At 41.9% G+C, this 26,328-nt stretch overlaps 3 protein-coding genes across 3 annotated transcripts; 1 reads left to right on the forward strand and 2 right to left on the reverse strand.

Moving 5' to 3' along the window:
- Window positions 1-1,943: 1,943 nt before the first annotated feature.
- Window positions 1,944-7,495, reverse strand: slc7a4 (solute carrier family 7 member 4). Its single transcript, XM_022758721.1, has 5 exons — window positions 7,415-7,495; window positions 5,026-6,089; window positions 4,193-4,899; window positions 3,854-3,962; window positions 1,944-2,913 (listed from the first exon to the last, which is right to left on the reverse strand). The coding sequence occupies exons 2-5, from the start codon at window positions 6,005-6,007 to the stop codon at window positions 2,696-2,698; spliced, it is 2,016 nt and encodes a 671-aa protein (XP_022614442.1). The 5' UTR covers window positions 6,008-6,089; window positions 7,415-7,495; the 3' UTR covers window positions 1,944-2,695.
- A 902-nt stretch (window positions 7,496-8,397) lies between these two features.
- Window positions 8,398-10,726, reverse strand: LOC111230157 (protein DGCR6-like). Its single transcript, XM_022756768.1, has 5 exons — window positions 10,353-10,726; window positions 10,051-10,211; window positions 9,865-9,965; window positions 9,636-9,776; window positions 8,398-9,479 (listed from the first exon to the last, which is right to left on the reverse strand). Exons 1-5 carry the CDS (start codon window positions 10,454-10,456, stop codon window positions 9,402-9,404), a joined length of 585 nt encoding a protein of 194 aa, XP_022612489.1. The 5' UTR covers window positions 10,457-10,726; the 3' UTR covers window positions 8,398-9,401.
- Window positions 10,727-11,125: 399 nt separating this feature from the next.
- Window positions 11,126-26,088, forward strand: rasal1 (RAS protein activator like 1). Its single transcript, XM_022752737.1, has 21 exons — window positions 11,126-11,372; window positions 11,676-11,732; window positions 13,267-13,380; window positions 13,754-13,815; window positions 15,307-15,436; window positions 16,025-16,106; window positions 16,255-16,395; window positions 16,562-16,653; window positions 17,653-17,770; window positions 17,967-18,120; window positions 19,774-19,838; window positions 20,126-20,238; window positions 20,874-21,066; window positions 21,276-21,413; window positions 22,342-22,486; window positions 23,153-23,325; window positions 24,265-24,402; window positions 24,677-24,812; window positions 25,415-25,535; window positions 25,751-25,830; window positions 25,940-26,088. The coding sequence occupies exons 1-21, from the start codon at window positions 11,308-11,310 to the stop codon at window positions 26,086-26,088; spliced, it is 2,466 nt and encodes an 821-aa protein (XP_022608458.1). The 5' UTR covers window positions 11,126-11,307.
- The last annotated feature ends 240 nt before the right edge of the window (window positions 26,089-26,328 follow it).

Genomic DNA, 26,328 nt, shown 5'->3' on the forward strand with positions numbered 1-26,328 from the left:
TGAGGCGTGTTTTGCAGTGGTAATTTTAGATGCCGTGAGCTCAGTCGTGTAATCCGAGTGTAGTCCGAGAGACTGGTGCTCGTGTCAGAGCTGTTATAGTCAAACACTTGCAAACACCTGATTAACAATAGTAATCATCTTAGCACCAACACTCTGATCTCTCAGCAGCACCACCTGAATAAGCACCTGCTCGATCATTTCATTCACTTAACAGAGAGTTCGTGACCTGAGCGTTAATCCTTTAATTGGGTTAACGATACAGCTGTGTCATCAAGCATGTAATCAAAGTTGATCTTAAGCTCTCTCCACCAGGCCACACATGCCAATGAGAAATATGAATTTAGATTAACTTTAAGAGGTTTTATCCTTGTGTTATATCCTTCCTTTATTACCTGTGTGTACAAGTTGAAATTATGTGTCCTTTGTTATAGTTTTCTGCTTCTTCTTTTTGTGAATATTAAGATAAGTGTGTTACACCAACTCAAAGCTAATGTGAGGATAAGACTTTCCGCAACAATTTAGAAATTATTTTCATGATTGATGTTTCCTAAATTTGAGATGATTGGTTCTCAGGAAGGAAACTTCAGTTGGACTACTCCACAATTTAGATTTTTGTAAATGCTGCTTCAAAACATTTATTTTTTATTTAATACCACAGTTGTTGCATTTTATACAGACATACACAATAACAGAAAGATCTGAGACCTTAATGTGCAAGTACAATGCTATTCAGTAGTAAGAAAAGAACTGGATCGTTTGTAACTGTGCTTCCTGGCACAAAAAAGACAGAGAAAGAGGTGAGAGAACGATCAGCCTAAAAAAAGCACCACAGTATTTATATCTGTCGCTGGCCCTGACATCAAAAGCGTAACTGTGACACAAAATTACCAGACGATAGTTTTCAAATGGTGTGCAAAGTTGTACAAAATTCTCCTGAACCCTACTCCTTTCTGTAACTATGCCAAAATGCCTCTTACGGTACATTCTCCTCTGTGTTTGTGTTTTGGTTTCATAATTAGAAAGCATGACGTCCTGTATAAGAGTTTTTATCTAACAGACACATAAATTAAACAACTAAACCATTCAGACTACTTTAGCTTTGGAAGTCAGTCTGCATTGATTACAACATGTTTAAGGCCATTGGTTTCTTATGTAACACATGCAAATACAAACTGAAATGAAAAAAGTGAGAAACAGAATAAAAATGTATATTTGTGATAAAAAAAAAAAAATCCTTGTGTTCATTTTTTGTCACTGTGGATGCTGCTGTGGGAATGTTATCTGTATAATATGAGCTGTTCTCACATGTGTGCCTTTCTCTGATCTAGGTCAAGCTGCAGACTGGCGACAGGGACTGCTCCAAATCTGCTGGGATTACGGAGGCCCATCAACGTCTGCCTGCCTGCCCATATTTTACCCTGTGTGTGAAGAGTCCAGTCAATCAGTAGGTTTGTGCTTGACTTATATATCCAATAATCTAATTATCTCTCAGGTTATCTCAGGAAATCAGTCACATGACAATAAAATAAAACGATATCATAAAACCTCAATAATCCATGTGCTTTGACATCTCATAATCTCATGACAACAGAGAGAGAGAGAGAGAGAGAGAGAGAGAGAGAGAGAGAGAGAGAGAGAGAGCGAGAGAGAGAGAGAGAGAGAGAGAGGAGAAAGTTTTGGTTCCTAAAGGTGCGTGAGAAAAAACCTGCACAAGTGTAAGATCAGTGACACAAGAGAGAACAGGGTCACGGGATGAGATTTAGATTACGTGAAGCACTGAAGTGTTGCTCAGCCAACTAAAAGCTGAACACAAATGACTTATGAAGACTAATCCTATACTAAAAGTATATAAAACGTAGTGCTTATTCATATAACACAAACACAAGAACAGGAACAGGAAACACAAAAAATAAAGCTCATGGGATCCATATAAGAGCAAAAACACAAAAAAATAAAAGAACAGTAACAATAGAAAAATAAATACATATATTAACATATTGGATTAAATAACTTGACAGTAGAAACTATAAGTAGGGCAGTCTAGGTATAAGTGGATCCACATTAAAAGAGCCTGCAGTTTCTCCTGAGGCAGCGGAGAAGTAAAAAAGTGAAAATGTAAACTCACAAAAGTCTGTGCATTCGTCTGTTTAACTAAAAAAAACATGCAACAAATGGATGCTTGCCATACTCAAGATGATATCATGCAGTGGGTTGTCTTTTACCTTGTTAACAACAGAATTATATTTTTGGTGAATGGTGATTTTCCAGCTCCAGGTTTGTGTTAAAATGATTATTCGCTGAATATACAAACTAAAAGTACAGTTTGTCACAAAGAAAGCACCGGATATAAGCATGTGGATTCTGACAAACTGGCAAGTTTGCAAGAAAAGAGCTGGTCTTAAAGGATATATAACCCAACTTTGATGCAAGAAATTTACAGGACAGTAATAAAGCTCTCTACTGTACATTCGAGTATTACAAGATATACAAATATGCTTCACGACGAGACAGAGAGCGTGCATCCCATCCTGTGGTGTGCTTACATTTGCAGAGCAACGAGTACAGACTGTGGCAGGCCAGTCACACACTAAAAGGAGTGAGATACGGAGAGTACACTAGTAATAGTACAGCGTTATGAGTGGGAGACAACAGATGAAACCAGCCGGTTGTAATGGTGGCCGCGTTTGGTCACACATCATCTCTTTCCTTCGTACTCCTCGGCTGTCGAGGCGGTGGAGGCGTTGATGTGGTGCGCCGGGGTGTCCACTTGACCTTCGGGCTGGACAGACTGCACTGTTTCTACCAGGCTGCCGCTGGGTAGCACCACGTACCGGGCGGCCATGTCTTTGGGCTGCAGCTCCCGCATGCCCTCCTTACTGTGCCAGATCCCATATCCGAAATACACAAAGAGACCTGAAAAGAAAAGGGACGGCACGGCACACATGTGACTGAAATGACTCAGAAGTAAAATCAGGACACACTGTTCACAGTAGAGTAGAGAGAAATGTGTCTCCAAGTGAGTCTTGTTTTGTGTAACTCTTAGTGCAGGAAACATCTTTCATTCAGCAAAATAAATGTATTAGTGTAATAAAAACCCATAAACATGCTCTTCTAATAGATTGATGTTACCATTTTCAAATTTTTGAGATCTCAGACAACAAGACCAGTTTACAGCCATGCTACGCTGGTGTAATATTCATTACTTGGCTTTAACTCTGCCTTTACTCTGATTCGAATGAAGAACTCCCATGCTTTTTTTTCTGCAGTGGCCATTATGGAGGGTAAGTAGTCGAGAGCGCCCAGCCTGTCAAGTGTAATATTCCACGACTGTGCATCTTGTTAACTTGCTGCAGCCTGACAGTGGGGTTTAAATGGTTTACTGGTTCAGAGAAGCCTTAAGCTAATGCAGCTAATCACAACTCCCCTATGACCCCCCCCCCCCTTCTCTGACAGGGCTTTAAAACTGTTTGACCACCATCATCAGAGGGAAAAGTTTTTGTTTCCTTAAAGGACTTAAGGTGTTTGTTTCATCTGATGACGTAACACTGATGTACATTACCTTCACTAGCAACACGAGGCAGGTGTTTTATGATGGTGTATTCAAACTACTTACTGAGATAACATTCATTTCATGTGATGTGTGGATTCGACTGCCTTCAAGTAACCAAAATGACCCTAATAATATCAAGGGCCTGTGTTTGTGTAGAGAAGAGGCTGTACCTGATGCTTACTGAAACAAATCCATTTTAGTAGCTTTGTTGAGCTACAAATGTGTCTGTTTTTAAGGAATATATTTCACATACTATAGAAAAGCTGGGAAGCTGTTTTCTACCTAAATCCAGCGCCTTCTTACCTATGGCGATCCACACGGTGAATCGAATCCAGGTTAGAGGGCTGAGCTTCATCATGAGGAATACATTAATGAGGATACTGGCACCTGGAGTCAATGGAACCAAAGGTACCTATACAACAATAAAACTCCAGTCATAGTCCAATCATACAAATGGCTTAAAATGAAAATGAAAATAAAATTGAAATGAGATTTGTTTATTTGAGCATAATTGAAGTGTATGTAGCTGCCAGGATGAGCAAATTCAAGTTCATCTGAAGCTCCAAGTGAAAGACAGCAGCGTTCAATTAACATATTACACCTAGACTTGTATAATAAAGTAAAACCCATAAAGGAGCTCACCTGGAATGTTTTGCTGTCGGTCTGCGGCTCATGAACACATATGAGCGCCAGGCTGAGGACGTAAGCTAAGCTAAAAATCACCAGCAGCATGGTGAAGCTCCACAGCGGCAGCTGCAGCTGTTTGGTACCAAATTCCAGCACGGCACAGAGGGACACTGAACTCACTATCAGAGTCAGCACACAGAAGGCCACCACCTCGCCCGGCTCACAGTCCCCCAGCAGCTTGCCCAGGTACGGTTCCCAGTAAGCCTTCAACTGCCCCACCCCACGCCGTTCTCTTGTCTTCTGCCTCTCCACCAGCTGGAGTTTGTCAGAGAAGGACTCGTACTGCTTCAGCTCCCCGCTGTCCTCAGTTATGGTCTGAGACTCTGAGGGGGCAGGGGAAGGCTCAGCGTTGGGGTTGGGAGATGTGGAAGCGGTTCCCTTGGAGCTGGTTTTCTCAGGCTGGAAGCGCAGCACAATAACACTCGCTGCCACGAAGGTGTACGCCAGGAGTGTGCCGATGGACAAGAACTGAACCAAGGCCTCCAGGTCGAAGATGAGAGCCATGGTGGCCATGAGGATTCCAAACACCAATATAGCATTGACAGGGACTTTGGTGACGGGATTGACGCGTGCAAAAAAGGAGAAGAACAATCCATCCTCTGCCATGGCGTAAACAATCCGAGGGAGGGAGAAGAGATTACAGAGCAGCACAGTGTTCATGGCTGGAAATGAGAGAGACAGAGACTCATTATCAGAAGGTAACACAAGAAATAGCAATGTGCAGACAATGCTACTGCTAAACATAATGCACAAACAGCTGTATTTCTCAATTTAAGGTTGACACTCACCACAGATAGAACCTACTGCCACAACCACTCCAGCCCAACTGTAACCACGGCGGAAGAAAGCATCTGCCAGAGCTGAGTTGGGGTCCAGTGTATGCCAGGGTACCATTAGTGTGAGCACTGTGGAGACCAGGATGTAAGCTGTTGCTGCCAGTCCAAGAGAGATCGCGGTGGCAATGGGAACAGCTTTCTGCGGATTCTTTGCCTCCTCACTTGAGGATGCGATTACATCAAAGCCCACAAACGCGTAGAAGCACGTGGCCGAGCCTGCCAGTATTCCAGACAACCCGAAAGGTGCGAAGCCTCCTTCTTTCTGGCTCCAATTGGCTGGTTCAGCCAGCACAAAGCCAAACACCAGTATGAAGACGATGACACCCATACTAATGGTGGAGAAGATGTGGTTGAGGTAAGAGGACACTTGAACTCCAAAGGAAATGAAGAACGAGGCAACTACTAGAATCCCTGCTGCAAGTACGTCAGGATAATGGGCAAGAAAGGGCACGTCCCACTGCATAATGTGTGTCTCTGTGAAGTTCTGGATAGCATGGTTAAAAATGGAGTCCAGATAGCCACTCCAGGCACGTGCCACAGCAGCGCCACCGATCATGTTCTCCAGAATCACATTCCAACCAATGAGAAAAGCCCAGACCTCTCCCACAGACACGTAGGTAAACATGTAGGCAGATCCTGTTTTGGGAATGCGTGCTCCAAACTCTGCATAACAAAAGGCAGCCAATAGAGAAGCAAAACCTGCAAAAAGGAAGGATATGATGACAGCAGGCCCAACCATGTCTTTAGCCACTGTTCCTGTCAGGACATAAAGCCCAGAGCCCACCATGCCACCAACACCCAACATAGTCAGGTCCAGGGTGGAGAGGCAGCGTTTCAGCGACGTGGCCATCATGTCATCATCCAGTGTCTTGAGTCGATTCAGTCTCTGACAAAGGCGCACCGCTGGTGCGCAGCCTCTTGGACAAGTTGCCATAGCTACAGAGTTATACAGGCCAGCTGGGCAGGATGGTGTTGTAGCAGTCACACTGGATCCATTACCTGTCTATGAAGATGACCTGCAAGAGACAGAGAACAAGCATGGTGTTGACACAAGTGTCAGAACAGGAAAAGCTCCCGCAGCCAGACTTGTTTAACCTCCATACTGAGTGTACTGTGTGTGCACATTCAGGACAGAGCCACAGGATGATGGTTAAACTTAATGCATTATACTGTGTGTTCATAATTTGGCTGTATAGTTTGACATATTGTTGTAAGTCTGAAGTTGGGGTCTGGTGTTTGGCTCAAAAAAAATTATTTAGAGCTGTTGGTGGACATATAGGCTACTGTAGTGTAATGTGAAGAACCAATCTGTACTAGTCACTCTGCACAAAGAATTATCTTCCAAGCTTGGCCTCCATATTTAAGAATACTATGAATAAATAATTGTGTAATGACAACAATGACAGCATGAAAATGCTCAGTATATTAGTAGTAGTTTGAAATATTTTCATTCTTATAGCACAAAGAAATAAATGCACATTTTGTTAAGCTTTAGTGATAGTCATGGACATAAAGGAAATAGTAAGTCAGTTAAATAGGATCTCCTGAATTCTTACAGTAGACCCAAATGCTGCTCTTTGTAACAGAAACACAGCAGTAACATTTAACTTTGTAAGGAGGTCCCACGGGTCAATTTGTGATGTGATCTATTTGGCTGTTCCCACCTGTAAATATATGTTTTATCGAGATTTTGCAATGAGGCCTTAACGTGTGGCACCGATGGACACTCATCACTCAGTGTGAAGCCAGACCACGTCATCTAAAAGGCATCGCTGATGTGTAAATAAAGCTGGAAATGCACTAACGTTAGAAGATGCGATGCAGATTAAGATTTATTTTGTTTGTTTAACTGTAAAACAATGTGTGTGGTCTTTTCATCAGGAACACCTAGTATCCATCCTCCTGGTCCGGGCGGTGCAACATCTGATTCCTGCCCTCGATAGGCATATGGCGACAACAGGATGCCTCTGTTATAATTACGTAACGCCTTATTCCCCTCTAGAAATAAACCCAGAGCCATAAAATAGGCGACTCGTTTACACTGTTATATCTATCTTAAGTATACCTATCCGTTACCACATGACGGACCGTGCACACAACAGAAGAAGAGCGGAATAAGCGTCGTTTTAAAGCCAAATTAATATTTTATAACAACATGGAAACGGACGCAAAGTGGAGCCCGTTAGTGCATTACACTTCCTCTCTCCTGGATGGAGCCGACTGGAGAGCGACATCGCACTTTTCGATCGTGGGGGATGTGTGATGATTTAACATGATCCGCTCTGCATCCACTGGAGGAGAAACGTCAATAATAACACGAGAAATCAAATGATCGCGTTACCTTAGTAGTCCAGGGTGTCTCATGTGTGCGGCAGGTCCGGTGCTGTTAGAAGTTACCGGGGTGCATCGTCTAGTGATGGAGCAGAAGGTGCGCCGAGGAATAAAACTATCATGCGCTGCCAGGACTGCTTCTTAAAGGCGCAGTCACCTTTATACTCAGCTGAAAGGGCTTCCCCACTGCGCCCCACCCATATTACAGCAGAATAGGAGATTATCCGGAGTCGGTGGTCTCAGAGGGGGTCCCTGCGCCCTGACTACATGAATATAAATGTGAACGTGTTTGAGAATCATAAGTATGTAAGACAAGCATGAAGCTAAAGTAAGAAAAAAACAAAAAAAACCAAAAACAATTTGCTGTATATTTAAACAGTTTAAATGACAAATGGATGTCATAGAAAATCGAGCAGTACGAATGCAACACAGAATTGGTTCAAGTGCCAACCCTGAAAGATGTGAGAGGCAAGCATGCTTGATCACCTTTAGTTTTTGTATCAAGGGATGGCCATTAAAACCATGCTAGGAGACCCAAGACACCATATTGGGAATAGAGGTGCAGTAAATCACAATCTTGTGACCTTGGGGCCTTTACATGTAATCATAAAAATCTTGCATTTGGTAAGTAGTCGGTGTAAAAAAAGATGGATGTGATATGAGACCTGCTGTTGGACCTGGTCAGAGGGCTTGTAACAATCTGGACCACTAACAGTAGGTGTGTGTATGACTTAAGGACGTATATAATAGGGAAATTAGTCAGAGTGGGATAAAATTAACACACATATATCATCATATCTGTCTCAGTGTGACACTCAATAAGCCTAACTTTGAAAGTGGTCTTTAAAAACCAGAAATGTGTTGCCACTCTAGCTGCATCCCAGTAAAGTGAAATAATTTGGAACAAAGGACTACACAAATTATAGTGGTGAAAAATATTTACATCAGTGTCTGCAGAACTAAATTTTTCAAATTATTTACAAAACACAATGATGCTTTGAGAAACATTTAATAACATTTGTTTTATGAAGGCAGATATTTGTGTAATGGAAAATCACATCAAAATATTTAATGCTACTGTCCATATCAGATTTTGTTCACACTGTATATCAAAGCAGTAATGAATTGCTTATTGGTATTTACTGAATTGTTTTTTTTATGTTAAACAGTTAACATTAACCAACATTTACATTTAAAAAATATCAATGTAAACGCACTGAGGTTAGCTCAACACCTAACCACGAATAAAGTCTGTTCAGAGCCAGAACACAACTGACACATTTCACACCTTGTTTCTGTTTTACACATTTGAGATCAACATCCTGAGGTGGGGCAAGTAGGAGCTGGTCCATTTTTTAAGTGTCCAGTGGCTGCTTTAAATAAACAGCAGGTTCACACACAACCTCCCAAGACACTTTCACCATTGCAGAAAGCAATGACATGTGGAAAGTTACAGAATTCAGCTTTATACACTACTGCTGCTCAGAGTTGGGTCTTTGTGCACACACAAAGGATAAAACTTTCCTTTTCACCTCAAATGTCGCCAACTGCTCCAAAAGTATCAAGAGGCACTTGCGAAGAGAACATCTCAGTGCAGAACGGTCACAGCATTACCTCCAGTTACAGCCATCTGTTCATTTCTTTGTGTCCTTAAGAAGTCCTTCAACGTGTCTTCAAAGGATTTGCAACAAAACAACTACTTAATTGCACAATGTGTGACATGGCATTTAAGCGCTTTATTATGTCACAACCTGCTACTGCTCTCCTTCACTTCTTGAAACTTACTTGTATACATTAGAACCAGCCTTGTATTACAGGTTTATGATGGTGATGCCAATTAGACTCGGGACAACACATGTTCAACTTTTTCTCAACTTGTTGCTTCTTACACAACAATGTTACATGTCGACTGAAGCACGGTGAATCTCACAGTCACTGGATCATGAGCGTACACCGTCTGTTTCTTTTGGCACGATGGAGCTTCCGTATCATCTTTCTCATAGTAGTCCAGATTGTGACTCCTTCTGCTGAAGCTTGAGGATCAATTCAAGTAGGTTCATCTGCATTGTCAGCTCCTGAAACACAAAGTGGTTGAAGAGCAGTGAGGACTTACATTGCCACCTGCTGGACATTTGTCTGCATCACACAGTGTATGTTTGCTATGCTATCCTACTATTTGTGGTCTTGCTGGGCTCTTTCAATACAGTAAGTGAACAGGTATAGAGGTCAACCTGAGGATTAGTGGTGATGTAAAACCCCGGGACTCCCGCCTTCTCTAGGGTGTTCTGCTGGTCTATCACTTTTTGATCCATTTCCGCTACAATCTTCTTATCCATCATTCTTTGTTCTTCTCGCACACGAATGTCCAGAGCCTGATGGCACAACACACAACTATTAAGAAATAAAAACGCATATGGCAATAACAACAGCCCTTTAAGTGATCAGAGGTAATTCTCTTACCTCTAGTTCTGTTTGTTGGTTTGATTTAAGAAGTGCAAGATTGTGGGACTTGCATGACTGCAGAGCGTCTTTGTGTTTTCGTGCAAGATCTTGCTTGAGTGCTACAAACACACACACAGAAAAATAACCAGTCAAGCAAGCATGACCATTAGTCACTGCATGTTTTCTGTTAAGCACAGCACTGACCTTGGTGTTCACAGTGCAGCTTTTGCCTCTGGTTGTACAGATTTTTCTCTGTCAGATGCTGAATATCCAGGAGCCCCTGCACAATCTCATAAACGGTCCCATCTATGAGTGCTTGAGCCAGGTCACTCAGCGTGTTGTAGGATAGGCGCTGCTGGAAGGAGCTAACCGTGGAGAAAAACAACAGTAATCATTAAGATGTAGTCAATAAATCGTCCATACAGCTAAACCTGAGACATTCACTGCTATAATCATTTGTCTGAATTCTGTGAAGGAAGTCCTCCCTGAAGGTAAGGCAACATTACCTTGGTAAGTCTTTGACTAATGTTTGCAGTTCAGACAACAGGTAGTAATGCCTTTCTTGTTGTTTTGTAGAATCACCGCCAATGACTCCGGGATAACCATCCATCTCCTTAACTGGAAAGACGAGAACAACAACAGGACGCTGCTAGTCAACACACTCGGCTAGCTAGCAGTTTAGGCTAACTTCACTGTTTTTATAGTAAACAGTTCCCAGAGAGAAGACAATGTGTTATCTTTTGGAGACTAGCCTGCATCTAACGATGTCCGTCAGTTAACGGTTAAAGTGACAAAAACAAGTTGTAGGAAAAACGTGCTGTTTTTAAGCTGAGCGGTTGTAACGTTTTGTTTATTAGCTTACATGCACTACAATGAGGACCCCGAGCAGCTGCCTGCTAAGGTGCCTGTCTGTAAAGGTGCATGCAGTAGCTCAATATGCTCGCAAGGTGGCGCGTTGTGTCAAAGAAGAGACGCTCCTGAGGACCAGGTGTAACAATACATTTACGGGTGGTACAAATTAGTACGACAGGGTATGTATGTATATATAACACAGGGCATAACGTCAGTTACAAATAGATTGGTGAGCAATGTCAGATATGAATGTAAGCGATTTTTAGTCCTGTTGAATGTAATGTATTAATGCCATGTCGCGTGCATTTCAGAATGGACATGTCTGATGCTTCATCCACGAGACACGTCTAAAAGAAGAAGAGCTGGAATAAGACTGACAACGCCAGAGCGCAGTGTAGCTGCCCACACCGTGGCCCACAGTGTTTCACCTGCTGGGCTAACTGGGCTGGATGCGCGCCTGTGTCGCGCGCTACTGGTGAGCTGCGCGCCGTCACGCGCTGAAGGTGCCATGAAATGAAGAAAACTCAGTTACGGAGGGGAAGAGCACTATTTATAAGAGCGCGTATGGGAACATAGGAGAAACTGGATTAATAGCTCACTCGACTCAAAATGGCCAAAAACACGTCTCTTTATTTTCGAATTGTCGAGGGCAGGAACCTCCCGGCCAAAGACGTGTAAGTAATTCCTGATTGGCATGTGCCGCTGTGCTCAAGTCTCAGCTGGCAGCATATATACAACTGCAACATTGTTTAGTAGCTACTTATCAGTTTGGTTAGATAAGTAAAAAGTTCAGCCTACATTTGAAACGGTCTACTGTAAATTAGTTGAAGGAATCAGGTGTGAGATAGGGCTATGTACTCAAATTAACTCAGCATATTTAAATACAGACAGTTGAAAATTAGATGAAGTTTACCATCAGACAAATTGCTTGTCCTAATATGTCTCATGCTGACATTTATTTTTCTTGTCATCTGAAGCTCCGGAACCAGTGATCCATACTGCATTGTAAAAGTTGACAATGAAGTTGTGGCCAGGTGAGTCCCCTCCAATTATAAATGAAGATGTGCATAATATGTTCATGAAAAAATGTCTTGGTTAATGTAGAGCTACAGCTGGAGGATATTGAATATTCTTCATCACAGTTTAAATATTTGCATTAATTTCGTTTTCTGGCTGTGCTCCCGCTACTATGCACATGTAAACCGGGGTGAAGTGTGTGTGATCAGGGCGGTGGTGCCCACAGCGTGGCCCCTCCAACATTGAGAACCTGATACTGGTCTGGCCTTTAAAACACCCGCAGGTAACCATGGAGAGGGCGCATCAATTATTGCAGGGGGCTCCCGGTGTAAGCAAGGAGAATGCTGAGAGCTGGGAGCAGAACAGTTCAGAGGTGTTCTCCATATGAGTGCTAAAGTACAGATGATTTCATCCTCCAAAGAATTCAAAGAAAATGTGCTTATTTTCAACAGCATCTATACTATACAACACAGTACATTGTCTCCAAGTGGTGCTCTTTGACAGCAACCCAGGGAGCTTTAAAAGAAATGTTTGTTGTTGTCTCTAACAAGAACATGGGGCGAACTCAGTGGCTATTGTTCCATCTGGCATGTTGAGGGAAAATGGCACAATGATTCACTGCAGACACTCATGCTAATTATCTTGTACTTGTAGTTTTACTGGCCAACTGACTCCTGGAGTGTGATGTTCATGGATGATGTAGCTGGTAGATTGTGGTGGGAAATAATGGGCACACTACACTATTAGAAACTCAAAACCATACAGAGATCTAAAATTATCTCTAGGGTAGGGTATCCTGAAAGCTTTTGTTACTATTGACAATACGATATACAGTATGACTGGCACTGACAGCATTGCTTTTTCAATACTTTACTCGAAGGAATGTAAAATAGTTTTTGTATAAAATCCTTAAATCTTAAAGATCCTCCTTAAAATCCTTAAATTATAATCCTTATCCTGTACAAAATGAAATATCCAGAAAATATACTGAATCCTACCAGGAGCCTAAAGTTTTTAAGCAGGACATTTTAACTTGATGGTGTAGAGCAGTGATTCCTAACATTTTTACCAAGTATGATCCCTGAAAATGAAGCAATGCATGTTTACACCATTGCATATGTAAGTAAGTTGCGAGCAGATCCATCAGAGAGGAATTTTGCAGAATGTTTCATTTGCATAATTTTAACAGCCAAGGCAAGGGAATGAATCCAGTATATCACAAAAAAAGCAAAATTTAGATAGAAGTCAGAAAAATGAATATTATTTTGTGTAGCAGCCCTGTTTTTTTTATTCTTTCCTATTCCATTAATCAATTTATCTTGCAATCGCTTGCAGAGATTGTGAACCCCAGTAGCTTTTACGCATTAGTTGCAAAGCACATGATCTGTGTACCCTCAGGTACACTTAAGATGCGGGTAAGTGAGGGCTTATACTGCTGCCGCTTTAGCAGTGGTTCCTGACTCATGCTATTAATGTACTGGTTGCTATTGCATACGTTCATGTGATGTGCAAGGTCTGGTTAAAGCTAACATGTAAAACCTCTCTTTTCAGGACTGCCACAGTGTGGAAGAACCTCAATCCTTTCTGGGGTGAAGAGTATACACTGCACCTCCCCACGGGTTTCCATTCACTCTCCTTTCATGTCATGGATGAGGACACCATTGGGTAACACTGTCATTCAAAGCTGTTCCAAAATGAGTCCACATTCAACCATTGCTCTTTACTGAAGGAGCTTGGCAGTAGATTTATGGTCCTCCAAGCCATCGGTGTTTGCTTAACTTGGTTCATGAATTGATATATTTGGGTTAAAACCTAACCAAGCTTTGAATAAACAAACATCATCAGACAGATGGTCGCTCAGATTGAGTGATTAAAGGTTGTTTTTTTTTGTTTTTTTCTCCTCTTCTCGTGACCACCAGTTTTCTAATCAGTGTGTCTTCAAATTCACCCCCTGTTTTACTCCAACAAGATCAAACAACTGTGATAGTGTCTTCAATAGCTTCTGTCTGACAATCTCTTCTTTTATCTTCTTCTGCAGGCACGATGATGTTATTGGAAAGATTACTCTGAGCAAAGAAGCCATTGGATCTCAAGCTAAAGGTATGACTGAACAGATCTGCGTCAGTCTGTGTCAGGATGGGTGAATGACCGGAGCTCAGAGGTTAAACTTACATGGATTCCCATGACCGAGTCAAAGGCCTAAGTCTAAGGCATGCTTTTTTTTTTTTTTTTAGACAGAAACTCTGGGAACGGTTCTTAGAGAACTCTCACACATTTACTGAGATTTGCACACATTTGAACATTTATCAGTCACTTGGAATCTGTTTCAGTTGTGTAAACTCTAACTCAGCGGCAGTGAAATCAGCATTCACACCGATAAATGTGTTATTATGTTGACGCTCCTGGCGCTTGTCAGCATAAACTCTGGTATTTTTCATTGTGCGTGATAAACCATCTGTTTGTGTGGAAACCCACAGCGCTGTAAAATGAGGAGAACAACCAAAGCATTTCAAACGGCCACAAACCGTTTAATGTCTGGCTCTCTTACTGACGCCTTCACATTCAAGAAATTAGACACATTGTTTACCTCGGCATGAACTCAGGCACTTGCTCCGCTGTCTCGGCCAGACAGAGGACATTTAAAATATGGTATTGCTTGATGCTGCTGTAGTTTTATTAAATTGCTCAAAGCGTTTATCAGGGTATGTTTGCTGCATAATGATGCCTCTCTTGAAAGCCACCTGGCATGGCTTCGAGTGATTCATGCGGTGGTACTGAGTCAGTTACTCCCTCGCAGGAATCTTCTCACAGTCTGCCCTTGACATCGTGCCCTCGCTTATGTCTGATTTTTCTGAAAATGATGAAAACAGAGCACATCGAAACGTGACATGTAAACGATATCACATAATTTACAGATTGTTTAGACTATCAAAACAATATTGTAGTTTTTTTTGACTGTGCATTTCTTCACCTTGTCATGTAATTGTTAGCATTATAGACATTTTTTGCACAAAATCTGCTATTTTAAAATGTGAACTTACTCAAATGCATAATTGTGGTCCTTTATTATTTGATTGGACCATGAAATGTGAGAATGTAGTAAAAGAATGGCCAGCAGAATTTCTTAAAGCTCAGTGTGATGTCCATCAAAACTCTGAATCCTAAAAATATTCAGTTTACTATTGAATAAAGAGAAAAGATGAAAATCCTCAAACCTTGGACAAAGGAATATTTTGCATTTTTTTGTTTGAAAAATAATGTAAAACAGTGAATCAGAATTGTTGCAGATTATTTTTTGTCAATAGACTAATAGACTATTTAATCGACTGATTGTTTCAGCTCTAACGAATTCCTGCCATAGGACATATCTAGGTTTTACTTTAACTGTCTTTATTAAGTTTAGAACAATGTTACTTCGACATTATGGCAGAAATGAATAGTTCATTCATCAATTTCCCGATTGACAGAAAACAATTAGTTGAAAAATATGATTTTCATCCCTAGTTTCTGTGCCTGTTTCTTAACATTTAGTGCACTAGAATTGAAGATTGTTGTTTTGATTAATAAAATCTCTCCGTGTGGTACGGTCAGGGTTAGACAGTTGGCTGAACCTGACAAGGGTCAACCCTGATGAAGAAGTCCAGGGGGAGATCCATCTGAGTCTGGAGCTGCTGAAAGATACAGAGAAGATCAGTCTGCGATGTCAAGTCATTGAAGCCAGGTAGAATAATTGGGAGCTTTAAATCTAGCCACTGCGGAGAAAATGTCATTTAGAGATAACAAAGGACAGTGATGACCTCAACATTAGAGCAGCAGGCTTTTCACCAGGAGGTTAGATAGACTATAAAAGCATGTGTACATCTACAGTAGTTGCATGTGAGGAAACTATATACTTTATATGCAAATTTAAGATGATTAAAGTGGTGATTAAAGTTAAGTTTCTGCAGCTTAGACCTGGCAGTGCCATCATTATTTCTGAGCTGAAATGTTATTACCATCACCCCGCAGGCCTCCACACTCCCGTCCTGAGTCATACTGCCACTATCACACCACTCACTGTCCCATCTGTGCGGCCCAGGCTACAATCTCTCCCTCTCAGGCAGGGCACTAATGAGCCTGTCAATCAGGGCTTGACATGGCATGCTCCCATGAATGTGAATTAACTTTGAAAGAATAAGGTCAAATGGAAAGTGGTGGTTTGGTTGTTTTTCTTTGCGGCACCTCACCGACTAATTTGATTTGCAGAATTTGTTGAGTGTTTTAAAGTATTGATCAGTTGTTTTGTCTTTTGGTCTGGTGATGCCCACAGAGACTTGGCTCCAAGAGACATCTCTGGCACCTCTGATCCATTTGCAAGAGTTATTTTCAACAACCACAGTGCAGAGACCTCGGTGAGCTCTCTGTGCATTGCATGTACAGTATGTATTGGTTTCAATGGAGCCGTCTGTCATTTTATTTGATGTTACCATATTTATGTGTGAGCTGAGGTGACAAGAAGTGTATTGTGGATTTCTTATCATCCCAAATGCTGCGTCTTAGATTATCAAGAAAACTCGTTTCCCTCATTGGGGAGAGACTCTGGAGCTGGACTTTGATCCAGAGGAGCTGAGTGAGGAAGGAACTGTCACTGTGGAGGTCTGGGACTGGGACATGGTGGGAAAGAATGACTTTCTGGGAAAGGTGAGGATGCCATGAATATAATATTACATATTAGATTTATAGATTTCATTACAGGATTACTTAAAAAAAAATGTTTTGTCTGTGAACACAGTATCACCCACCATGAGATTCCAAGTTATTGTTCTTACATGATATTGTATCCTTGTTTGCGATTTTCTTTCCACAGGTGGAAATCCCTTTTGCTTGTTTGCACAAAACACCTCTGTTAGAGGGCTGGTTTCGTTTGCTACCCTTGGGAAACAATGAGGTGGATGCTGGGTGAGGATTATGGGTGTGCTTATTTGTACAATGTGATAAGTTTGTGGTGCTTATATAACTCAGGCAAGCATTTTGTTTTTGGAAACCTCTCAAGACTCAAACTGAGTAGCAATCGCTGTGTGTGTTTTATTTTAAATGCTTCCAAGGAAAGTATTTGTTCTCCTCAATGCTCCCTTTCATGCATTTAAATGAACACTCGCAGGTGTATAGCCAGGTCTGTGACAGCATCTGTTCCTTGAGATAATTTTAGAACAAAGAGGGCTGAGTGAACTGCGAAAGGATAGCGTCAAAGTGAAGCAAATCCCAGAGGTTCATTAGGAAATGACTCACAGTTAAAGCCTTTTTGTATTTAGGACTGCACACTTCTGTGTAGAAAGTGGTAGGTAGAGACCTACTTTCACAAAAAAGAGACGTAATAGCAAAAGATATTCCCTCTGGGACAATTTGATTCAACTGATGTTTTTTTTTTAATGTTTTTTTAAAATCATGTGGACTCCTTAACATGTGTTTAGAGATGTTATTCCCACATTAATAAAAGTCTGGTATAATATCAAATCTGACATTTGCCAAATGACCCTTTTATCTGATATTATCAGTGTTTCACCTTGCAATAACATAGACATGTTACAAGATCATTTAAAAGAGTTTCACTTACACTTTAATCATTAATAAGGTTTCAGCCTTTTTATTTACAATGTCCTCTGGATTTCACACACACAAAAACATGGCAAATTATATTGCAGTTTGTAGACAGAGCCATGGAAAATCAAGTGATTGGTTATCTTCACGTACAGAAAAACAAATTCAGGAGCAGTCCATTCAAAAAAGCCATAAAACTTCTATTTTTTAAGAATTTACTATTTAAAATTGGTGCTGGGAGCTGTCAGACACTTTTTCCTTCTCTACCAGGAGATCTTTAATGGAGGCATACCTCAGCATAAGATCAAAGTGTGCAGGAAAACTCCTCTTTCTCAGACTCTATTTTCCTTCGCTTTCCAGTGGCAAGCTGGGAGCGCTGCGTCTGAAGGTGCGTTTGGTGGAGGATCGGATCCTGCCATCTGTGTACTATCAGCCTCTCATTGACCTTCTGGTTGAGTCGGTCATCTCCCCTATAGAGGTCAGCTTCACCACTCCTCCTGAGCACTGATATTCATGTGCTCAACTGTATGATGAATGCTGCTCTTTGTCAGGAGACTGCTGTATATATGTAGTGTTTTGACCTAATTCACAGAGATCTTGACTCATTTATCCTGTGTTGACATCCAAGTGACACAGATGCTCTGCCCATAACCTGAGCCGTCCTCTCTAACCAGGTGGAGGATAGCAGCGCTCTGACCATGCTGGAGGAGGTGACCACTGTTGAGAGCCGTCAAGATGTGGCAATGACCCTGGTGAAGATCTACCTGGGCCAGGGCCTGGTGGTGCCCTTCCTGGATTACCTTAACACCCGGGAGGTCAACCACACTAGTAAGATTAAAGGGACAACATGTCAAGACATTAAAACTGTCTTCAGTGGCAGTTCAGATATTCATGATTTCAAGGGCTGCATTGTATTTATTATATGAACTGATAGAATAGATAGGGAATAGAATAATGCCTACATATCTGTGACAACTGTGACCACACAATACACATTCGGCATAAGATCTTTATTTATCTCTTTTAGTCAGTATTTGTATTAGTCAGAGTTTGGGACATGCCAGTTTGCTGTAATTGCTCCACTCTGGAGAGCACTTCTGAGGGCTGCAGCTATTTATCTCTGAAATGACATTAAGGTCTCTGAACGCTGTGGTCTGTGTGTGGGCATTTAAAGCCCACCAGCACTATATTTACTACCCCAATGCCAATTATTTACTCACCCTACAGTCTTTTCATGGCTCTTCTTTGGTCTGGATTAGTCATGTTTTTGCCTCCGCACCACATTCCCATGATTACACAGAGTTGTGCTCTGGTCTTTGGGTTCTGTTGGTGTAGTTTGAGATAATAAGCATAGTGCCTAAGTTTCCATAGCAACTCCACACGATCCTATAACGGTAACTGCTTGATCAAGAATAGATGCAGTGAGCAGCCAGACATTAAAGTTGTGCACATGTACTGTACTCCCATTGGGTTGCAATGAAAACTCAGCCTTTCCCATAGGTCCTCATCATTTAATATATTACATATTTTACCTGGAAACCCAGTCCTGTCACCATGGATATTTTAGCATTGCCACCTTGAAGGATTTAAGCGTTGTTGCAGCAAGGTCAGTCTGCCCTCATGTGTGGCTCTGAGCTGTGTGTCTCTGAAGCAGATCACTTCATACACATACAAAAACATTTACGTCGTGCACCAGACCAGACGCCTGAACTGAGGTCAGAAACAGACAAAGGATCCACACACTGTATTAATGGCTTCCAATGAATTTAATGAGGCGATGTTTCAATCTCAGAGATTCTCATCAAGCACGATTATGTGCCTGATGAGGGTCTCTGTGAAAGCTGCCTCATTACATTCATTGGGAGCTATTAATACAGTGGTGGGATCCTTTTCCTGTTTCTGCCCTCACATATACATCAAACTCAGTGTGTTTTTTTAGGCATTTATTGATTGCCTTTGTTAGACAGACAACAGTAGAGAGAGACAGGAAATGATGAGAGATGCAGATGGGGAATGACATGCAACAAAGGGCCTCTGGCCAGAGGCAAAGCAGGGACATTGTGGTTCATGTTCAGCACCTTAACCCCTGTTTCTTCTTCTTATTTTTTAATGTGGAGAAAGCTGACTCAGTGAACTTACTCAAGTAAAATCAAGTCAAGTTTAGTCCAAAAAGATTTTTACTCCAAAATCACACAGAAAGAAAATGTTTTGTGGAAGATTTTCTTTGAAAAAAAAAAACTTAAAAATAAACATTGCAAAGAGTAGACATACATATGATAGATGTTACATGAATTGATCTTTCTGTACAACAGACACTTTCCTTGTTCTTTAAATTGATCATGTTCATGTTTCCCTAAAATGTAAGATGCTGCATCCCTGTTATAATTTAATATGTAGTATTACATAATGTATATTTAGGTTAAATGATGTTATTATTTACTATAAATCTAACCTAGTCTCTTTTCTGTTCTGCTGTCACAGCTGATCCCAACACTTTATTTCGCTCTAACTCACTTGCCTCAAAGGCCATGGAACAGTTCATGAAGGTGTGTTGACGTATCTCTTGTTTTGTTTTATGAGGAATTGTAAGTAATAGATTTTTCAGCATGATATGATATGTTTTGCAACATTTTGGTCAATCTTTTTCCCCCTGAACATTCCCTATTGCTATTAAATGTATACTTAGTTACTGACATGTCTTATGCACCCCTCCTGCATCACACTGCACCTTGTTTACTCTTTGTATTATGCAGATTTACACATTTAGAAAATAATTGCTGTAGTATAGATGCAAATGAGAAGTCTTAAACATATGGTATTGTTTTGCTGTCAGGCTGTTGGCATGCTGTATCTGCATGAGGTGTTGAAGCCCATCATCAACCGCATCTTTGAAGAGAAGAAATACATCGAGCTGGACCCATGTAAGATTGACCTGAACCGCACAAGGTAAAACACACCTCAAACATAATCCTCCTGGAGCTCACATTACTACAAACATATTCTGACTTAAACTAGTCCAGATCTGTTTCACAGATGCTTGTCTTAAGCCACAAATGACTAGTGGGGATTTCGGGTTGTAGGTTCACCTGTGTAGTTCACAGTCCTATGTGTTGAAATGGTCAAATGGAAATGCTGCCACAGGAGACTGCCCGCTTCTTTTACACTTCTCCCCTGAGAGGAAGACATTACTGTGATAAAAAAAACGGAAAAAAGGAATGTGAAAAGGGGGAAGGCTGTTGCTTGGCAACTGCCATGAGCCCCCTGAGATGTCTCTGACATGGAGGGAGATCCAGGATCTAACATCCTCTACATCTGCAGTACATCTGCCTGCCATCACCTTATTAGTTGTCACCACTCCCTGTCTATACGCTGTCCAATTAATGAAACTGCATGCTCTAACATGCGACTACATTATCAGTTATATTAAAAAAGACACTGTATATTTGAGTATATTTGATTAATATGCTTAATTGAGTATGGCCCTTACATGATTCAACCAAATCTATATACAACATGGCTGGTACCTTGTCTTAGGACTGTGTACTGACAATGACTGACAAAATCTTTCTTTGTCTCCAAAGACGAATTTCATTCAAGGGAGCAGTGTCAGAGGCAGAGGTACGGGACAGCAGTGTGGAGATGCTGCAGGGCTACTTAACAAGCATCACTGAATCAATCGTGGGCTCAGTCGATCAGTGTCCTCCTGTCATGAGAGTGGCCTTCAAACAGCTGCACAAGAGAGTAGAGGAGCAATTTGCTGAACCTGAGAATGAGGTCAGTCTGGAGCAAAACACACTGAAAATGGAAACACCTTCTCTAAACCTGCCAGTATATTTGTATGTATTTGTAGGTCTTGCATATTTTAGATTTAATCATTTTTACATCATCTTTGCATGTTACACATTCAGCTACCACTCTTATCCTAAGAGCCAGTCCTAAGGTTCATTAACTTTCCTGTCAAATTTACCCCCCTTTTTTTACAGGATGTGAAGTATCTGGCCATCAGTGGGTTCTTCTTCCTGCGTTTTTTTGCTCCTGCAATCCTCACACCTAAACTGTTCCAGCTGAGAGACCAGCACGCTGACACGCGTACAAGCAGAACACTGTTACTACTGGCCAAGGTACGATGCACAACACAGACATACACGCAGATACTGCTATGAATAATTTATTCATTTTCAGTCATCACAGTTAAATGAAGGAAAAACAAACAGCAAAGAGGTGGATGCAACTGGACGTGACGCTGCATGTTTGCCAGCAGTGAGGATTTTTAATTTTGTGCAAAACAAATAAATATGAAGCAGGAATACAACATACAGTGTTTATTCTATGTGTGTAGTAAATTCATGACAACTCAAAATCACACACAACACACCTTGCAGTGGATTGTTTGACTAACTACACCAGGTATGCAGTGGTTTTCAGTGTGATTGTCTGTCATGATTTAACAAGACCTGAAGAAGACCTTCACACATTGTGACATGCTCAAACATCCTGCTACAACCGGAAATAGATCAAATTGCAAAGGAAAGACACCAAAGAAACATTTCCTTGTTACTGGCAAGAAAGGCCAGTAACAAGGAACAAAGAGCTCACCATGCTTTTGAATTGAAGAGACCACCAACTGTAGAAAACAACCTTGATGTCATTAAAAGCAACGGTGTCATGGTCACATATTAGAAGAAAAGTGAAACCTCGTTCCTCTCCCACGTGTGGCTACTGTGGTTGCTGTCCGTGGTGCTGAAGGGCTGTTGCCATGGGTCCTCTACAGAGAGAGGGAACAGGCTATTTTTACCTTTGTGTGTACTGCGACCAGACTACGGTTCAAAGCCGAGCATCAGAGAGGGGTGTCGAGAGGGACTTCCTCCTCGCCCTAGGCCAGGTGTGGGCCGGACAAAGGGCCTCACAGCATGCTTGGCCTCATGGACCCTTTTGATCTCTGACTTTGAGATATGCAGTCACTCACACTGAGTTCTGTCACTTGCCAGAGAGTTGATGTGCTGAAGGTGTGAGCGTTGAGTGGGTGTTGTGTCTTTTTGTGGTTGCCAGGCATTACAAAGTGTCGGGAACTTGGGCCTTCAGCTGGGTCACGGAAAGGAGCAGTGGATGGCGCCTCTTCATCCCATCATCCTTCGCAGTGTGGCCTCTGTGAAAGACTTCCTTGACAAGTTGATCGACATAGATCATGACATTGGTAAGGCTGATAACAGTGGATACACCGTTAAACTTGTAATCACAAGGAAAGTTCAGAGGTCAAGCTGTTGAGGTAATCAACCACAGGCCAGCTGCTAGTGGCTTCCAGCTGATATCAGGATTAGGCAAAACAATACTGTAGCCCTGTGATGAAATATTCATAAGCAGCTTGGAGTTTAGAAAAGAAATGACATGGTTAATGAGCTGGCGGGGAGCTGGAGTGAGAAGCTACAGGCGCTTGTACACGCCACACTGGTTGCCCAACTTGTCTGGGCTGCTTTCTTAGCGTCATGTGTCAGTGAGGTGGTTGTTGTGAAACATCTTCCCCCTCTGACGTATCATGTTTCAGCCTCCTTCTGCACATCACACCCACTCTTTTTTCTTAAAGGCCAGTTTGACATTTAATGCTCTTCAGGTGGATTTGTTAGACAGAAGTGGATGCTTGTTATTCCTCTTTGAAGCTGTTCTTCATGTGGTGATGGAAGGAGGGCTGAGGTGCCATCGATAGCAAAGTGCTGAAGATAAAGACATGTACTGTAGTTAAACAACTCAATGTACTCTTGTTTGCTTATTGTCACAGCACCACCTTGTGTCTATATGGATGAACATGCCTTCACATGTACATTACAAATACAGTTCTTCTTTACATTTCCTGTTCTCCCTGCAGTGTCCGAGGTGCCTCAGAGGGCTGTATTCATGCCCTCTGTCACAGTTAAAGAGGGGTACCTCCACAAACACAAAGCAGAGGGACCTCAACTGTTGTCCCGCTTTGCCTTCAAGAAACGCTACTTCTGGTTGACTAGTGAGACACTGTCCTACGCCAAGACCCCTGATTGGCAGGTCGGTACTAAACCAGTAAGCTAAAGGCCACATTCCACCAATATATATTGATGTGTGATTTTTTTTCCACTTTACCAGCTGTGTTTTTGAATTTGTCTTCTACTGCATATATGCCATATATATGATTAATCATTTTCTTTCTCTTATATACAGACCACAAAATAGATGAGTAAACTTGAATCAAAGTCATGTGAAAGTGACTCATCCATTATTAGAAGCTGATAGGTCTTGTGATGATGAATCAGTCACTGTGTCTGTCCTTTGAAGGACGTTTATCAACTTGGCTCATAAAAAGAGGAAACATTTTAGTCATCTCCAGCTTGCTTTAATGTATTTGTGTTGATCTCCTTGTGAGAACATCATTAGTGTTATTACCATGTGGTGCCTAGCCTTGTGATAATGATCTCCTCTCATTCACCAACCAGAGACTGAGAGAGAGAGAGAGAGAGAGAGAGAGAGAGGGAGACAGAGAGGGGAGCAGGCTCTCCCAGTAAAAAGCTCTCTCTTTGAGCCAGTCTCTGCTTTGTGCGACTGGAATAAAGGCGAGGGTTAATTGAAGGCTGTGGATATTCATGCTAACATTGCAAATCAGATTGCAGACAATGTCCTGGCCCCTTTCCTCCATGTTGGAGCACTCCAGTCTCAGTGAAGCGAGCTCCCATTGGAAGTGGCTGATTTACACTTAAAAGTGGCCTTTGCTGCCACGCTGATCTCATCTTCACTTCCTCCTTGCCTCACACTGTTCCTCTCTGGCCTAATGTGTGAAAAATATTTCAGTATCAGTACACTGCTCAAGTAATTTGCCCTTTGATCAAATGTCTCTTTTATTTCACTTAGACCTCAGTCTAAACTGCCTGAGGCAAAAAGCATGATCCCTCATCACTGGCCTATGCATACTTGTGTTAATTGGTGCTGTGGTTTGTGACTGAATTGTTGCAGGTGCGCTCCTCAATCCCTATTCAATGTGTGTGCGCCGTGGAGAGGGTGGATGAAAATGCCTTTCAACAGCAGAATGTAATGCAGGTCATCTCCCAGGACAACGACGGACAGCTGCACACCATGTACATCCAGTGCAAGGTGCATTGGTACTGACACCAGCCAGTCACCAAACAAGTTCATGACCTTTTTCAGTTTGAAAAAATTTGAAAAGCATCATTTCCTTGATTTTGGTGACAGTTTGCTGGATTTTTAGATTAGAGTTATGATCAAATAAACACTGATGATGATTGTCTTTTATTAGAAAAAGTAAAGGAATTGTTTTATTTTTCATTTAAATGATATATTTCCCCCCTGCTTTGATTTCAGTATGACTTTCAGGGGCCACTAAACTCATTTCCCCCCCTCTGAATAGAACGTTAATGAGCTGAACCAGTGGCTATCAGCGATCAGGAAAGTCAGCATCTACAATGAGCGCATGCTGCCCTCTTTCCACCCAGGGGCTCATCGCAGCGGCAAGTGGACTTGCTGCCTGCAGGCAGATCGTCCTGGTAATCCTGCTTTTATTACTTCTGACGCTGCACAAACTTAGAAATCCCTCTACAGGGACCCAGTGTGTGGCGTAACTATCTAACCAGTTTTTATTGTGCGTTTTGTGGGTATATATGAAAATGTAGCTCAGATTTGTGTGTCGAATGTGTCGAATTACCCCCAAGGCGCCCCCAGAAGGATGCTCGTGAATTGAAAGCATCCCAGAGCATAAGCAGTATTTTCCATGAACATGCAGGTTTACATCTAATTCACAACATTACACTCTCTTACTTTACTTGTAGCTGGTTTCAAAGAGTGAATGAGCTCCTGGCGATCCATATTTAATGACTAAACCCTCCATTTGTAGCTGCCATGTCTTTGCTGCTTGAGTGGAGAACGAGCTCTGAGAATCATAATGTGATTTTGTCTGACCAATTACATTTAGTCACTGTCTGAAAGCTGCATGATTTTATTTCTTGCATGGTATTTTTTGATTGCAACTGCAGCTATTTGCACTCAAACTTGTAGTACTATGAGACCTCCATCAAATTGTCAAGTTGAAGGATATTTGTTTGAGGTTCATATGTAGAGCACCACTGCTCAATAAAAGGTTGGTTCTTAGTTACAGGCTGCAGTCGAACCCACTCAGCTGTGACTCTGGGTGATTGGAGTGACCCGCTGGACCCTGACGTTGAGACTCAGACCATATACAAGCAGCTTCTCCAGGGCAGAGATAAACTCAGGTCAGTAGAGGAAGTAGCCTGGGTGTAGTTCAGTTACCTGACACTAGAGGGCTATGTTGCAACACAGGAGTACACTGCTCGACTGCTGCTGCTGCTGCTGCTGATGCGTCTTGACATTACTATCAAATGTTGAACTGTCACTGCGTGAAAATACAAAGCAGCTTTTGAAGAATGGTGAGTGATCATATGATTAATGTCTCTGACTGTTACTGCAGGAAAAAATATCTGGAGGTGCCAGACACTGATCAGACACCGAGCAATAAAGAAAAGAAGATCAGCTCTGACCATCGCCCAGGTGAGGCTGCAGCTGCTGCGTCTAAGCTGTACATTTTCAGTTCTGTTCCTGTTATCATCATGGTTACATATATTTAGTTTGATAACACTGCACACTTCCTGTCTCACAGATGGTGCAGAATGCAACGTTCAGCCTCTGAAGCCAGGTCAGAGTGTCGCTGCTCGGCTGTTGGCGGTCACAGAGGATCTGGAGCAGGCTCACGCCACATTCCAGTGCAGAGAAAAGGAGGACGCCACCGGTGTCATTCTGAATCCCTAGACTCGACATTGGACTAGGATCCACTAATGCCTGGGGGGGGGGGGCATCCTGTACCAACACAAGTGAGCATCAGATATTCACTCTCTTGATAGTCAGGGAGAAAAAGTGGCCACAGGGTGCAACCTCTTCCAGCCTTTTAGTCCATTCCCTGCTGTAAAGAGCACAGGAAATTCCGCCACTTTGAATCTTTTTGTATTCTCTGAATGCCACTGACTTCAATAGCGCCAGGGAGAGATTATA

This window comes from Seriola dumerili, unplaced genomic scaffold, assembly GCF_002260705.1.
Source record: "Seriola dumerili isolate Sdu_G_001 unplaced genomic scaffold, Sdu_1.0 BDQW01000017.1, whole genome shotgun sequence".
Classification (NCBI taxonomy): domain Eukaryota; kingdom Metazoa; phylum Chordata; class Actinopteri; order Carangiformes; family Carangidae; genus Seriola; species Seriola dumerili.

Bases quoted from the DNA above. Each gene is read 5' to 3' on its own strand.
- slc7a4 (XM_022758721.1), bottom strand. From the start codon at position 6,007: ATGGCAACTTGTCCAAGAGGCTGCGCACCAGCGGTGCGCCTTTGTCAG. The intron at 3,963-4,192 runs GTGAGCTCCTTT...ATTGTTGTATAG, and splicing joins CCGACAGCAAAACATTCCAG to GTACCTTTGGTTCCATTGAC. The intron at 2,914-3,853 runs GTAAGAAGGCGC...TTTTCTTTTCAG, and splicing joins CACCGTGTGGATCGCCATAG to GTCTCTTTGTGTATTTCGGA.
- LOC111230157 (XM_022756768.1), bottom strand. From the start codon at position 10,456: ATGGATGGTTATCCCGGAGTCATTGGCGGTGATTCTACAAAACAACAA. The intron at 10,212-10,352 runs GTAATGTTGCCT...CTCCACGGTTAG, and splicing joins TTAGTCAAAGACTTACCAAG to CTCCTTCCAGCAGCGCCTAT. The intron at 9,480-9,635 runs GTTGACCTCTAT...TTTGTGTTTCAG, and splicing joins ACATCACCACTAATCCTCAG to GAGCTGACAATGCAGATGAA.
- rasal1 (XM_022752737.1), top strand. From the start codon at position 11,308: ATGGCCAAAAACACGTCTCTTTATTTTCGAATTGTCGAGGGCAGGAAC. The intron at 16,107-16,254 runs GTGAGCTCTCTG...GCTGCGTCTTAG, and splicing joins ACCACAGTGCAGAGACCTCG to ATTATCAAGAAAACTCGTTT. The intron at 24,813-25,414 runs GTAATCCTGCTT...GTTGGTTCTTAG, and splicing joins CCTGCAGGCAGATCGTCCTG to TTACAGGCTGCAGTCGAACC.